At 42.9% G+C, this 16,149-nt stretch overlaps 1 protein-coding gene across 1 annotated transcript; it reads left to right on the top strand.

Annotated features, from left to right (window-relative positions):
* Positions 1-14,485: 14,485 nt before the first annotated feature.
* On the top strand, positions 14,486-15,120 carry LOC103643793 (uncharacteized LOC103643793). The gene has a single exon (XM_008666960.2). It carries the CDS (start codon positions 14,614-14,616, stop codon positions 14,926-14,928), a length of 315 nt encoding a protein of 104 aa, XP_008665182.1. The 5' UTR covers positions 14,486-14,613; the 3' UTR covers positions 14,929-15,120.
* Positions 15,121-16,149: the final 1,029 nt, after the last annotated feature.

Here is a 16,149-nt window from a genome sequence, read left to right as displayed (position 1 = left end):
TCAACAAGTTGTGGGGAATAATGTGAATGAACTCGCCAAAGGTGGGAGCTCACGTGAAGTGTAAGGCTTACCAACGGAGATGGTTGAAGCTGAGCATTGCTTTTAAAGTTGGTCAAAATTTTATTAGCAATTACTAAGTATAAGTAAATACCAACCCAATTAAGTAGTAGAACAGAAGTAACAACATCACCTGCGATGCAATGCATATGACAAATTGAATTTAAGTTCCATAAATTAATCATGTGAGTGTCCGAGCCGCTCATGACCGTGAGCACGGCTAGTATACCAGTTTTACACTCTGCAGAGGTTGCACATCTTTACCCACAAGTCATGTTACCCATCTGCCAAGGGATCGCGACTTCCCATACACCTCTACCGAGGAGGCGAGGCAGGGTAACACTACGAGGCCTTTACAAAGTTCCACTAGCTTCAGAAAACCCGCTACAGTTTATAGGAAGCTCCAATGCAGGAATCCCTTGCAGGACCGCCATCACAGCAAAATCCTCCCGAGGGCCTCCCCAGGAATCCCTTGCAGGACCGCCATCACAGCAAAATCCTCCCGAGGGCCTCCCCAGGAATCCCTTGCAGGACCGCCATCAGAGCAAAATCCTCCCGAGGGCCTCCCTACACTGACCACTCCCCTACTGCCCTTGCCCCTTTCAGGTAAGGTAGTCTTCCACTAGTTTTCCTAATTAATCGGCCAAGGGCGTCCCATTAAACCCTTGTGGTAGCACTGTTTTCCCGGGTGGTTCTCCATGTTCCAATTAACATAATGATCTTATCATGAACAGTAATAATAAACAGATAATAACAGTGTGATCATGAATAATGTATCCTCATACCCAAAACCACATAAAAGCACTAGCAAGTACTACCCAAAAAGTTCAGTGGTAAACAAGGTATAAAGATAATCAAACTAGGGTAACCTATTGGGTCCCATCAAAATTAACCTATGCAGATCATTATGATTAATTAGAACATGAGTGGGTAAAAGAAGTGATCAAGGGCACAACTTGCCTGGGACTTGAGATTCCAGGTACCAGGATGATCTTCAGGTGACTCGCAACCTCGCGCTAGTCGTAGCAATACAAACAAACATGGTATAGATAAAATTAACATCACACCAAGCATAAGTTTCGTAATAATAATCTACGCATTGCTACGATATCGTGGAAACGCGAACCACTAAAGTGGGAGTTAGAGTTATTAAGTTATGATTTTCTGAAGTTATTTAATGCCTAGAATAAAGTTATTTATGTAGATAATTTTAAATCAAGTTTCATGGTTGGACAAAGATACCAGGTGATAAACAATATTTAAACAAAATAAATGCCACTGGAATAAATCAATTTGGAGTTATATATTTTAAATTATGAATTTCTAATGGTTTTACGTGCTTAAATTAGGATTACCTGAAGAATTAATTTTCTTACTGTTGTCATGCCAAAACAGAGCCACTATATGATATAGAACATTATTACAAAATTTTAGAAACTGGAATGGAGTGATTTGGACTAAAAATGAATTTTCTATGGATTAAATAAGTTCTAGGAATTGTTTTTATATTAAAAATCTATTTCTGAATTTATTTATTTGATTTTCATGATCTCTGGAGTGGGCGCACGAATTTCAGAAAGCTCAGGGTCGTCGGAGGCAGGTCATCCTGGTCCATTGATGTTGTCGTGTCGTCCTCCTCCATTGATGTTGTCGTGTCGTCGGAGGCCTCCTGGTGAACGGCGGACGGTCCGCGCCTGGTACAGGTTGTCCAGACGCTTCCTGGTGAGGGACGGACGGTCCGCGCGCAGAGGCCGGACGGTCCGCGCTTGGTGCAGGTTGACTTTCTATTTCCGTGGCCGTTTGTTTTTTCTCGACGGCCTTTGGTCTCCATTTCTTTTGCGGCGGCGGGTATAGTGGATGCGTGTCATTGAATATCTTTTCCGCCTCTTTCTCCTGGCTCTCCTTCACTCTTAGGCGCTGTAATTTTCTCTTTTGGGATCGTGTCAATCCCGCCGGGCACCATCGAGGCATGGAGTATTTTGGATCGGCTGTTTTGACGATAGCCGTATCCTTTTTGGTTGTGTTGGCCGATCCACCAAAAATCATCGGCCCTTTATTATCTTCTTGTATGACAACATCTGCAGTGCCTATTTTGATGATGTCCTTTTTTGTTGTTTTTTGAGTTGTTGCAGGCATATGCCCCCCTGCCGGATTGGTCGGCCTTGAAGGCCGAGTAGTCCGGCAATCCTGTTGGGTTTGTGCCTGGTGACCGGATTGAGCAGTGCTCAATCGGTCTTGTACTGGTGGCGTCAACCTGTTGAAAACAGATGTCTGGGGTGCCCCCCAGGCGGGGTACTGTGGCATCCCGAATGGATATGGTGGCATGCCCCACATTTGATTTGGGACATATGGCAGAGGTAAATATGTGTATGGATATGGCATAGGTGGATATGGAGGTGGAGGTGTCCATGCAGGTATGTTAGGTCTCACTTGTATAGTATGACCTTTCATTTCTTCCAATTGGTGGGGTGGTCCAATCGGCCTGACCTGGCGCTGCTCATGAATGGGTGAGCGGGGTCGCTTTGCTGGCCGGTCACTGGAGCCGGCCTTCTTTTTTACGTATTTCGACAATAATTGATCAAAAGTTGGGCCGGCTTTAACCAACCGACGAGCTGCTTTAAATGTATTTGTTTTCCACGTACCTATCTCTGGTCGTCGTGGTTTGAAAGTACGTGGACGTTGAGAATCCTGAGTATGGCCGGACCGTCCGCCGGAGCTCTCCGGACCGTCTGGTGGTGTCCTGGACCGTCCACGCCTACGTGTCGGACCGTCCGGGATACGCAGCACGGGCTCCTGCATCTGTCTCCCTGTCTGCGCATGCCCCCCGGTACTGGAGGCCGTGATGGTCACCTTTAGGGTCTCCCCTCCATCGGGAGTCTTCTCGGCCACCACTTTCCTGCAAGAAACTTTACGATCCCCATCGGCCTCATTGCCGATGATTGTCTCTTTGCCTTTATCGGCTGTGTTTGGCCGAACTAGGACTTTCTTGCCCTCGAAGTCAATCATGTTCATCGGAAAGGGCTCTGTATCCACCTGCATTTCCTGAAATTTCAATCGTCCTTCGTTAATGGCCGATTGAATCTGTCGACGGAATACATTACAATCATTAGTGGCATGAGAAAATGAGTTATGCCACTTGCAATATGCACGACGTTTTAGCTCGTCGGCGGATGGAACAGTGTGATTTATTTTAATGTTGCCATTTTTCAGTAATTCATCAAATATTCTATCACACTTACCAACATTAAATGTAAACTTAACCTCCTCCTGCCGTTTCTTTTGAACCGGCTGCAAGGAGGAACAAGCCGAAGATTTGGCCTGTTTTGGCCAAACCATTTCAGCAGCATATACTTCTGTTGATTCGTCATCTGAGCTACTTTGGTTGCATTCTACTATATGTACGTTGTGACGCATTGTTTTAGCAGTTTCTTTACTCCGGCTTTCGCAAGCCAAAGCCCTCTGGTGTAACTGTGCTAGTGTAAAAAATTGTATGCCTTCTAATCTCTCTTTTAAATAATATCGTAAACCATTGAAGGCCAATCCTACTAGCTGTTTTTCTGCTAAATGGATTTGAAAGCATCGGTTTCTTGTATCGCGGAATCTCCGGATGTAATCATTAACCGATTCGTCTTTTGTCTGTCGCAATGACACTAAATCTACCAAATCCAATTCATAATCACCGGAGAAAAAATGATCATGAAATTTTTGTTCTAGATCCCCCCATGATGAAATGGAATTAGGAGGTAAAGTGGCATACCATGCAAACGCGGTCCCTGTTAGCGATAATGAAAATAAACGTACGCGAAATGCCTCTGTGTCGGCCAATTCTCCCGATTGTGCTAAGAACTGGCCTATATGTTCACGTGTGTTTTTCCCTTGATCACCCGAAAATTTTGCGAATTCGGGTATCCTGGTTCCCTGTGGGTATGGGTGGTGATCAAATCGGCTGTCATAAGGTTTCCGATATGATTGCCCCCCAGGGACCATGCTTACTCCGAGCTTATCTCGGAACGCCCCAGCTATTTCTTCCCTTACTATATCAATGGCAGCCGGTGCGAGACCACCGGCTCTCTGGTCAAACATAGGTGGGGTTGGCTGGACATTAGCATGTTGTCTTTCCCCCCATTGGTTTGAGTTACGTGGTGCATTTTCATTCGCCCTATATGGGTCATAGGTTTGATCGTTTCTTTCCGGCCTTCTAGGTGGGGCCGGAAAGCTTTCCTGGGCTTTGGATCCTGAATTAATGGGCTGGTGCATCGCATAGTGTGATGGGAAGTGTTGCTGGGACGGGCGAGGATTCATGTAACAATCCTCCGCAAAAGACTCATGCGCGGACTGTCCGGATACGTACCCGGACCGTCCGTGGTTATATGCGGACCGTCCGTCGTTGTATGCGGACCGTCCGACTGGGTAGTTTGGGTTCTGTGCCATGTGTGGTGGCTCGGGCGCATATCTAGGTAACTCATTAAAAATAGGCCCGACTGTTGCTGGCCCGGACGGTCCGCGCTCATGTGCGGACGGTCCGGGCATGTGCAGATCGGCTGGTTTGCTGCCGATTTGCGGTTGCTTAGGGTATGTGTCCATCGGCATCCCATAAAGGGGTTGTGACTGGTCGTGACAACCTGTAGCCGATGTGTTACACGCGTTATCCCCTAACTCAACCTCGTGCGAAGGAAAATTTGCGGTACTAGATTTATCAAATGCACGTACTAGTTTCTTAAGATCGCTTTGCATACCCCCTATGATGTTCTGCATTTGTTCACGCTGATCTTCTACATAATTTCTAAGAGATTGCAGATCGTTGGTATTACTTACATTGGGGATATCTGGCGTGGGTTGGAGCGAAGCCGGATCCGTCGCCCGATGTCAGACGACCTTGTTGTTCCTGTCCACTTTGAAGTTGGCCAAGAACTTTGCTTTCGCCTCCTGGATCATCCGCTCCTTGTGCTCCTCAAACTGGAGCTGCTCGTCAGCCGGCAAGGTTTCCCAAGTCGGCTCTATGATGTTGCTTGGAGAAATATCAGAGCTATCCCTTGAACCGGCCATTGAGGGCCGATTTGATAAGCTTAGATATGTCGTCCCCAGCGGAGTCGCCAAAAAGTATGTTGACGCCTTTTTGGAGCGCCAAACACTCAACAAGAACCGTGGCGGTGCCTTCTGCACAGGGGCGGACGGTCCGCGCGCAGGGGCCGGACGGTCCGCGGCCTGGTGCGAGGCGTGGTGGTGCTCTCTGCGCAAGGGCGGACTGTCCGCGGCCTAGGGCCGGACGGTCCGCGGCCTGGTGCGCGGCTAGGGCTCCTGCCTGACGATCGGACGGTCCGCGCCCTAGGGCCGGACGGTCCGCGCGTACGCAGGGGCGGCGGAAGTCGCCGGCGGCGGCCTGGATCTCGCTCCCGGGAGGGACCCCGTCGGGGAGGAGAGATCCTAGGGGTTGTCTAGGCTCGGGTAGACCGACCTAGACTCCTCTAATCGACGTAGAGTCGAGGAGAGGCGGAGAATTTGGGGATTGGAAGGCTAAACTAGGGCTAAACTAGAACTACTCCTAAGATAAAATGCGAAATAGAAGTTGTATTGATTCGATTGTTGATGATTACAAATCGGCCGTAGACCTCTCTATTTATAGAGGAGGGGGGCTGGACCCTTTACACAACTGATTCCGAGCTAATCCCGCGAATATAGCTAACAACCGTAGCACAAAACTCGGAACCCTAATCTGCTCTGCGCATGCGCGGACCGTCCGGCCCACAGGCGCGGACCGTCCGGACCGCGGACCGTCCGGCCTCAGGGCCGGACAGTCCGCCGGCTCACTTTCGGTTCGAACAACAGTATTCATTTATATTTGAGTATAGAGCATAAAACACAAAGATGTTATAATACTAGCAAAGTGTTCGTACTATACGTTCCTACGGTTTTCATTTATGTTTAAGTATAGAATATAAAACACTTCTGTTGGTTAGATGGGTGTGAACGTGGGTTTGAAGCCAACAACTATTGTTTGAATCCTCAATTGTACATAATTTTAGCTTTTTTAACATTTAAATGCAAATATCTAGGCAGTGACAAAAACTTAGTGCGCACGAAGTATTATGTTGTACTAGGAAAGGAGAAAAAAAGGGGATGATCATATTCACTTTTATTCGATTTATCTTCTTCGTTTGTTTTTGATAATGCGGATTTATCTTCTGAGATCGATTGATCTGCATCGATGCAGCAATAGCAAGCTAATAACGACACGCCCAAATCATATCATCATCGAAATCGATATATTCTTTTTCGCCCACTGTCCTTATTTGCTCCCCCATTTATTAATAATGTTTTTCCTAGATGTCACCGATTGGCTGATTCTCTTGTGATCGATTGCATATTTGTGAAGACAAAAAAGAGGGACACACTAGTGCCCAGGCCCTATCTATCTCTAAAGAATGTTCCCTGTGCTTGCTTTCATTCTATTCGATTGCTGTACGTAGCTAGAACTAGCTAGCTAGGCACATCTGGAGTTGACAAGAAATTGACATGTATAAATTCATATTCCTCTAGAATTCTGGGCTAGCTACATTAAATTAAATTTCATGTGTACAGTTTTTTATAAGGTTGTGTACAGTTGTTCCAAGATAGTAGTCACACTAAGGGAGTAAAAGCAGCACAAACAGGGTTTAGTTGTGTAGACCTGTAGTTAGGTTTTTGGCATAAGCCAACATTATTACGGTTTCTTAGTGACACACCGTACCGTTCAAGAATTTGAAGCTCACTTGTAAGAGTAATATTTGTTGGTCACAAGTAAAGGCTCCTGCTAGATACCAAGATAGGGCAACACAATTAAATCAATCACACCTTCTCCATTCTTCCACTCATAAAGAGAGGAGGAGATGTAGAGAGAAGATTGGATAAACACAAATAATATGAAGGGAAAATATAAAGACAGAAGTCTCAAAAACGCATTTGTAATCCTTTATTTATTCTCATTATTATGATTACAAGTTGTTGCAAGATTACCTTCGAGACATATGAAGTGTTCCAAGGTAATTGTGCTCGAGAAGCTTTAATGGCAGAGCGTTTGAAGTAACGAGAGCACATGAGCTGTCCAAAAGGCCCCTTGCTGCATAGCACTATACACTTATTTATAGGGACACAATGGTGTATATCTTCACTTATTTATAGGGACACAATGGTGTATATCTTCGATGAAATAACATCAGTACTCCAAGTTCTATACACATGACGATCTACAAAGCCTGCTAAGGGTATTGTCATATATATTTTCCCTCATGAAACGTGTTATGTTTGTCTCTTCTGTCCTTCATCTCCGTGACGCCAAAGACATGCTTTGGTCATGTGGAGATGCTTTATTTCAGCTATGATGACGAAGTTGGCGCTTCGTCCTTCAGTTCACACCAGAATACGTAGCCAAGGTTCCCTTCATTGTTCCTCAAATAGATTCGGAGCAAACTAGGTTGATTGGTTTTGAGGACCTTCGGCAATTACTTATCCCCAACAATATTTATGTGCTTTACAAAACGTTTTAATCTTGTCGCACAATTAAGAAAAATATTTTTCTCATTTTAAAATAATGCACCATTAAAAGTATTATATTGTATATTTTTCTAAAAATTTTCTTCTCTGTATCTTATTTCTCTCCAATAGTGTTCCTTCGTTACTAAAAAGGGCCTTTACAAGCATTATCCATATTTTTTTCAAGCGACGCTTATGGGACACCCGACTGCATGCATTGTTCAGACAGCGGGAACTACCGAACTACCCATACAACTAGCAAACAATATTATTGGAAACAGTTAGCTTAAGAGAACCGCTTCTAAAAATATGCATATTTTTCAAGTGATTGCTTAAGAGAGCCACATGCAAAAATATCTTTTTTACATGCGGTCGACTTAACTAGCAGATTACCTACACATAATCAATCATGTATTTGATTGACTCTTTATGATCAATAGAGTTCGGTTACTATTGTTCTGTTGTTAAAAAAATAGTTTAGTTTTTAAGTAATATACTCACATGATTTTTTTGGCAAGTAGCTAACTGAAGATGGCCACTTGCAAAAATATATATTTGCAAGCAGTCCACTTAAAAGGTTCGCTTGCAAAGATTTTCACCAGGTTTCTTACATAAAAACTGAAATAAATGTGGGTCATTTGTAGTTACTATTTTCGAGTGGTCATCTTAAAGCACTAGTAGAAAAATGGTCAATACTGCGGGACGATATATTTTTACAGACGGATCCGGTTATCCACCGACTGTGCTATTTCTAGTGGCGGTTCCTTAAGAAAACCGCCACTATAGAAATCATATTTCTACTGGCGGTTACTTAAGAAAACCGCCACTACAAATCATGGATTTCTACTGGCGGTTTTCTTAAGGAACCGCCAGTAGAAATACGATTTCTAGTGGCGGTTTTCTTAAGGAACCGCCACTAGAAATCATTTTTATCCTTAATTTTTCGAGTTTTTCAAACGATCTCGTATGACAAAACCACCAAAATAAAAGTTGTAGATCTCTAAAAGTTATGAAACTTTGTAGTTGACAACTTTTTTATTTGAACTCATTTCAGGTCTCAAAAATTGAATCTAAGTATGTCAAATTTAAAATTCAAATTTTGCAAACTACCTCGGATGAAAAAAGTGTCAAAATAAAAGTTGTAGAACTTCAAAAGTTATTTATCTTTGTAGTTGACAACTTTTTTATTTGAATTCGTTTAGGTTCTCAAATAAGCAATTTACACTCAAATGATTGTAATATGTGGAGAAAACAACTACAAACTAGATATAAGGCATGTCATAGATGGAGTGGTAGTGGAGGGTACGCGCGAGGGTGAGGTCAACTGCGTAGCGCGCGAATTTTGCGCGAAAAATGCCGCGACTTGCGACGGGTGGGGTGGTCTAATACAAATAAATTTTTTTGCTATTTTTAAAATTTGTTTTATGTTTCTGGAAACGATTTGCACTGGCGGTTTTATTACGTCGACCACTGGTTTTATTACGTCGACCGCCAGTGAAAATCGATTTTCACTGGCGGTCTTCAGTTACCCGCCTGTAAAAATGATGATTTTTACTGGCCCCTTGCACTGGCGGTTACGATAAACGCCACTAAAAATATGTTTACGACCGCCAGTATAGATCTTCTGTACTAGTGAAGCAGCCAGTTATATTAAAATTTAATACCGCCTTGCTAGATTATGGATGTTTGCACCACCTTATGAGCCTTAGCCAACCTTAATCTGACATCTTTTAAAAAACAAATTTTATAAGTATTATTTTGTAAATAGTTGACCGCTTGTAAAAATAGCTAGCTGTCACTAAATACGACCACCTGTAATAATATAGTACTTTTACAAGAGGTTTTTAGGGTTTGTTCGGTTAATTTCGTTTCATGTGGATTGGATGGAATTGAGATGGATTTAAATTGTTATGGATCTAAACCGACTTAGGGTTTGTTCGGTTAGCTCTCAATCCATGTGGATTGAGTAGGATTGGATGAGTTTTAATCCCAAACAAGTCAAACTTCTTCTCAATTTTTTCCAATCACATACAATCCATGTGTATTGGGAATAACCGAACAAGCCCTTAATACTGTTCAATTCACATGGAATTATGTCTAAACGAACAAGCCCTTAAGTGGATCCCCTAGAATAATAATCTTTGCAAATGGTAGTCCTAAAGCAGACGCTTGCAAAAAACTCTTTTAATACCGCTTTGCTAATTTATGGTTAGTTCCACCTCCTTGTAAGCATGAGCCAACTTAGGGCATGTTTGTTTCAGCTTATAGATTATATAATCTAGATTATAATCTGTCTAGATTATATAATCTAAACAGATTATAATCTACATGTAGTTGTGGTAGTATAGATTATACAATGTAGATTATTTACAAAAACAACAGTATCCTTGTTTGTTTATTTGATATTTAGTACCGTTATGACATTCTATCATTAGGAACAACAAGAGGTGGTGTGATGATCTGCTAGCGGCGGTAAAAAATATTGGCAGTGAGAGGCACGATAGAGAATCTAATCGTGTATGAGGTGAGCAAAGAAGGATGGCATATATTGTAATTTTTATTTACATAACCATGGGTAGTGGGTCTTTTGCCAAAAATAATCTCAAATAAGCTACTCTTAAGGAGATTACGATATTATCATAATATGGATTTTAGATTATATAATCTGAACCGATAATCTAGGTGTTTGTTTACCTGTTGTATTATTTACGCTAGATTATATAATCTGGAGAGATTATAATCTGAAACAAATAGGGTTTAGGGTGTGTTTGATTTGGCTTTTGGCTTTGGCTTTTGTCCCCCTGAAAGTCAAAAGCAAAACCAAAGGGCTAGAATCAGGAAGCAGCTTTTTCTAAAAGCCGACTTTCTCACATTGCAAAACCGAAACCACCTTGAATTTGTTTTTAGTGGCTTTCGGATAAACTATAAAAATATAAATGGAAAAACTTTTAGCGGCTTTTAGTGGTTTTCACCAAATAATTTTAAACTTTTTAATAACTCAGCCCACAACAGCTTTTTTCACAGCTCATAGCCTACAATAGCTTTTTCACAGCCACAGCCCAACCAAACAGACCCTTAGGTTTTCTCATGCGTGTAGGACTAGCATACATACTCCTACTAGGGCTAGGCATTCAGTCTATTAGGGTAATTCGGTTCGGTCTATATTGGTTTGTGAAATTTTGGGTTCTAAAAAATAAAAACTGAAATTTTCAAAATAATTTTAAGAACCGAACCCGAATAGACTCACAATTTTGGTTCGGTCTATTTGGTCCCCTGAGAGAGGAGTATAATTTGTTAAAATATATATAATGAATACTTAATTGGAAGTACTATTATTACAACAAGTGACTAAAAAATATAGAGATATATATACTATCATTAAGATGATATCATAATTTTTAGCTAATAAGTTCATAAATCATATAATAATACCATCACATATTAAGAGCTTTATTATATTTCGGGTTATTTGGTCTATTCGGGTTTGAAAGGTTATATGCATACTAGCTCGGTGGCATCATGGATGGTTGTAGGCTAGTAGAACCTGTGCCGAAAAGCCTTACTAACTAGCATGCGAGCCTCATAGTGGCTACCACACTCACCCTCATGGACCTCAGTGAGGAGCTTGCTGGCTTCTCCCTTGTAAATGCACTTTAGAAGGGACCTATTGGTATTGCACCGATAGAGGTCCCTTTCCAATGGCAGTATCTTCTAGCCTAGCATGAGATCTCTTAGTAGCTGCATCATCCTCAGAGAGGCATTTATTTTTCAAGAAGTCCCAACTCTCACAGATCCTTGCATCATAGGTGCCTTGACCAGGGGCTCTATAAAAGCACCATAGCCATTGAGAGGTGGCTGGGCAGGCTGTAGTTCGTTGATAAGGGGCGGGCCCCTAAGCCAGATTCAACCCTAAGCTTATCGACGGAGGGACGAATTCCTACGCCGAAAACGCTCTAGCCGGGTTTGGAGTTGTTGTACCTAGGACTATCTCTAGACACGAATGTGCTCCTATGGGTATCATCGGTGGAGGGACTGGCCCCTTCACAAAAAATATTCCTAGTTTGTGGCCCATCAGCGCAAGGACCGACCCATGCACCAGAAATGGCCCCTATGACACTTGGATTGGAGGGTGGGTTCTTGAGGAAGAAGTGACGACTAGGGTGATAGGCGCTTTCATGTTAGCCGGATCTCCTTCCTTTGGTGCAGCAATTAGGAAGGACATTTGTGAAAGCCTTTTTTCAAAGACCCCTAGAGGTTTCGGTGCATGAGAAGAGGCAAGGGAGGGGAGTTGATCTGCGTCGGCATTGTTCGACGTGAGATGTGCTACACCTCTAGCACATCAAAGAGTAGCTCTAGCTTCTTGACTTTGAACAGATATGCAGCGAGTTGCGGGGTTTGACATCTGCACTCACCATGGACTTGTCTGATGAACAACTTTGAGTCATCCTTAGCCAAGTGTTGCCTTATGCCATGTTGTTGGTTTAGGGTTTAGGGTAGAGCCTAGCGATGTGGCCCTCATATTCTGCCATGTTATTGGTTACTGTTAAGTTGAGACAGATTGTGTAGCATAGCTACTCACCATCTATAGATAACACGAGAATGCTTGCCCCTTAGGTCAAAAACCTACTAGAGCCATCGAAGAACATTGTCTAGTGGGACTGGTGAATGGGGACCCAAGTCGCACATGCCCGTGAGGTGCCTGCACTCTAAAAAGCAACCTTAAGGCTAGGGTCCACTTCGCCATGAAGTAGGTGGGAACTTGGCTCTTCATGGTGCAATGCTAGCTAAATGAACTTTAGATTGAACTCTACCAGCTCCGCAACCCACTTTGCTATGCGTCTAGTGGTTATGAGTTACGTAACATGACATCGAGAGGGTACAATGTGACTACGGGAGATTTTATATGCTTTGAAGTAGTGGTGCAAGTTCATGGAGGCGGATAGGATGGCATATAGAAGCTTCTAGACCTTTGGATAGTGGATCTTGGCATCGTGGAGCACTTCATTAGCAAAATAGATGGGTCTCCAGACTATAGGTCCCAATGGCACGGGAGTCGATTGATTCAGTGACAGCTGGCCGGACTATTGGGCCGCTAGGGGGATCCGAGTAAGCCGAACCCTTATGGGGTTAGGACCAGAGCCCACCGTCAGAGGGGTCTAGGTCCGATGATGAGGATATGCAAAACAACTATATGAACAAGGCCCAAGTAGAGAAGGAGGCATACACCCAAGGGGAGTTGAAGTCCAATTTATTTGTGAGTCTAATGCGGACTGCAGGAGGTCTCACGAAAACAAACACTAGGCCACATGCAGATTCTGTTTTGGTAGTTCTAGTTGTTGTTGGAAAGCTAAGGAGACAGACTTTTCAACTCAACTGGCCTCACACAAAAATACCTTTAGAGTCGACGAGAATCAGTGAAAAAAATATGACAATCAGAATCTATCACAAATCAGTGGCACCTATTTTTTTTGTGAAAAGGCCTTGTATACCCTAGGGTTGCTCCGCAACCCATTGGTGCTCCCTTAGACATCTTTCATGTATATACTCAGTAGGTGGGTTTTGCTTTAGATCAATCTATCTTTGAACAAATGTTGTTTATTAGTTTGTGAAACCCCAACTGATACTAAGGGTGTGTTTGGTTGAATGTACAAGGAGGAATGAAAGGGGGCGGCCACATTTTCTATGATGTTTGGATAAGGGTCACGCGAGGGCAAGGTGAACACTAGAGCAATTTTCGGTGGCGGTGTGGTCCCAAAAAAAAAATCGAGCGGACGGTGCCGCCCTCGCCCCTCCCGCGGTCCCGAAAACTGGGATGACCACCCCCGCCCATCTCGAGCAGTGACAGCTGACCACCATTGAAACAAAAACTAAGATGGTTTAATTCAAGTTCATTCCTTCTACCAAACAAAAAGTGGTAAATTTTGGAGATGACCGTGCCCCCAAATCAGGGATGGACATACCTCATCCTACTTTGATCTCAAATCAAATACATCCTAAAGCTTCTGGAGGTTAAAACCTGTACTAAAACTGTTGACAGTGTTTTCTTCCCTTAAATGCAATAACGGTACTGAAATTAATTAATGGATGGAAGTCCTATTCTCCAATATTGAATAGTTTGCTGAAACATTATTGAATAATGAATATGAATATATATCAGATCTCAAAAGAAATGAAAAAAAGTGTGCGCTCTTGTGAGGTTCTCAGTATGTAAATACAACATAGTTCCGAAGTTAAATTCCTTCGGCCCCTGTTGCAAAAACGGCTAATCCATTATCCAAACATCTATATTCGTTGATGGGTCTCACGCATGCGTACCGTCCTTTTCAACAAAGCATGCAATGAGCAAACCACAGAGCATTTTGGATCCAAATCTTCAAAGACGGTACCTTGAACTTGCTACTTTATGTATGACACACTAGTACACACAGCTCTACAACAACGGTTCTATAGAGCTATTTGCACTGGCGTTTTCTAGTGCCCCCAGTGTAAGAGTTAGTGAAAATCGGTATTTTCACTTACGGTTGTTTTAGAACCGCTAGTTAAAATATTATTTTCACTGTCGATTTTCTTAAAGAAACTTCCACTAGTGGTTGGCCAATAGAAATAAAATTTTACTGACAGTTTGTTTAATGAAATCACCAACTTAGAGCTCTTTTTTACTAGTGACATGGTCTAGCTAGCTAGCTCTGCAAACTAGCTAGTTAGAGCCACACTACAGCTGTACGTATATATCTTCCAGCAGCTTATTGATTCCTTGTTATTTTGCTTTTCCCAGAAGCTAGCACTTCGTTCAGTAGTCATCTCACACTAAACTAGGTCGTACGTGCTGGGTTGTTCCAAAAAGCTGATGAATTCCATGCTCGATCTTACTTATTACAAAAGGCTGCGGACTCTATAAAAGGCAGCCAGTTCTGTGCTCCCAAACCATCAGTAGTCCTCCGGCCATAGTACGTCCACACAGCAGGGCAGAGAGTTCGAGAGCTAGAGAGACAGAGAGAGGGACAACGACTAAGACAAGCTAGTTCACCGATAAGTGATATCGAACGAATGGACCGTGTGATGCAGCTGGTGTCGGAGCGTGCGGTGGTTGTGTTCACGCTGAGCAGCTGCTGCATGTGCCACACGGTGACGCAGCTGATGGCGGACCTGAGCGTGAACGCGCTGGTGCACGAGCTGGACAGCGACCCCAGGGGCAAGGACATGGAGCGCGCGCTGCTCAAGATGCTGGGAGGGAGGGCGCCCGCCGTCCCCGCCGTCTTCATCGGCGGCAAGCTCGTCGGCGGCACCAACAATGTCATGTCGCTCCACCTCGGCGGAGAGCTCGTGCCCATGCTCATGAACGCTGGCGCCCTCTGGGTCTAGACTAGCTAGACACCAGGGCATCGCGCGCGCGTACTCGTCAGTCGTCACGAACGTACCTATATATATGCATGGCCCCATGCATGCGTGAGTGGCGTGTGTGAGAAAATAAACAGATCATGCGTTGCATGCATGGTCGAAGAGAGGATTAATTACCAGGGCTGATAAACGGCAGGTTTAATTTTTCCCGTCCTATTCTTCTGATGATCAAGTTGACTCCAGTCTCCAGAAATAACTAAGGCAAACTGCTATAGCTTGCTGTTATAGTGTTATCTACTATAGCTTCAAGCATGCCTTGTATCTAGGACTACTTTTAGGCCTTGTTCAGTTACGTTGAATATGAAGGGATTAAATCCCCACCAATCCAGTCCGATCTCTACGCAACCGAACAGGCCCTTAGGTGTTAGTCTTAGGTGTTAGTGAGCGATAGAGGAGCGATTGAGGATGCCGATTGGATGGGATGGTTGTCGTCTAGCTAGCGAACATACTTCTAATTCCCTCTTCTAATTGGCTTCTTTCATTTTTCATGTTTTCTTTCTATTCTAATAACTTGCTATGTTGTGGTGAATGCCTTGTCGATCCTTTCTCGACGGAATTTTGAATATATCTACCGAAATCGCGTTATTTGCCGAGTGTCTAAGATACTTGGCAAATGTCATTTTATACTTGGCAAACATTTTATCGGCAAAGGATTCATTGTCGAATATTTTTTTGGACACTCGGCAAAGACTTTATCGAGTGTAGCACTCGGCAAAGAAAAGCACTCGGCAAATTAAGAATCGAAAAAATCCCAAAAAAATAGCAAAACAGTTTTTTAATTACACGAACAACTTCTGACCACTACCTATTACCATACTCATCGCACTATCATTTTTTACTATTATTTTGAATCAAATTTACACATTTTATGAATAGTGAGATTCAAACTCACAACCTCTCTCGCGTATACCCTCCTCTACCACTACACTACTACATCAATTATGTCTATATTACATTTTCATTCCTCAAGTACTATAACAAAACGAGAGTAATTTGATTATTTAAGATGCTAAATAAATTAATTTGAAAATGTGACCAACTATAAAGTTGCATAATTTTTCGAGATCTACAACTTCTATTTTGATAGTTTCTACATCCGAGGCCGTTTACAAAATTTAAATTTCAAATTTTAAAACTTCACACGAATTTTTCAATGATAAGATGATTTGAGATCAAAAAATTGTC

The sequence above is a fragment of the Zea mays genome, chromosome 10, assembly GCF_902167145.1.
Source record: "Zea mays cultivar B73 chromosome 10, Zm-B73-REFERENCE-NAM-5.0, whole genome shotgun sequence".
Classification (NCBI taxonomy): Eukaryota; Viridiplantae; Streptophyta; class Magnoliopsida; order Poales; family Poaceae; genus Zea; species Zea mays.
The sequence above is the reverse complement of the archived record's forward strand: the minus strand, read 5'-3'. Positions and strand labels throughout refer to the sequence as shown.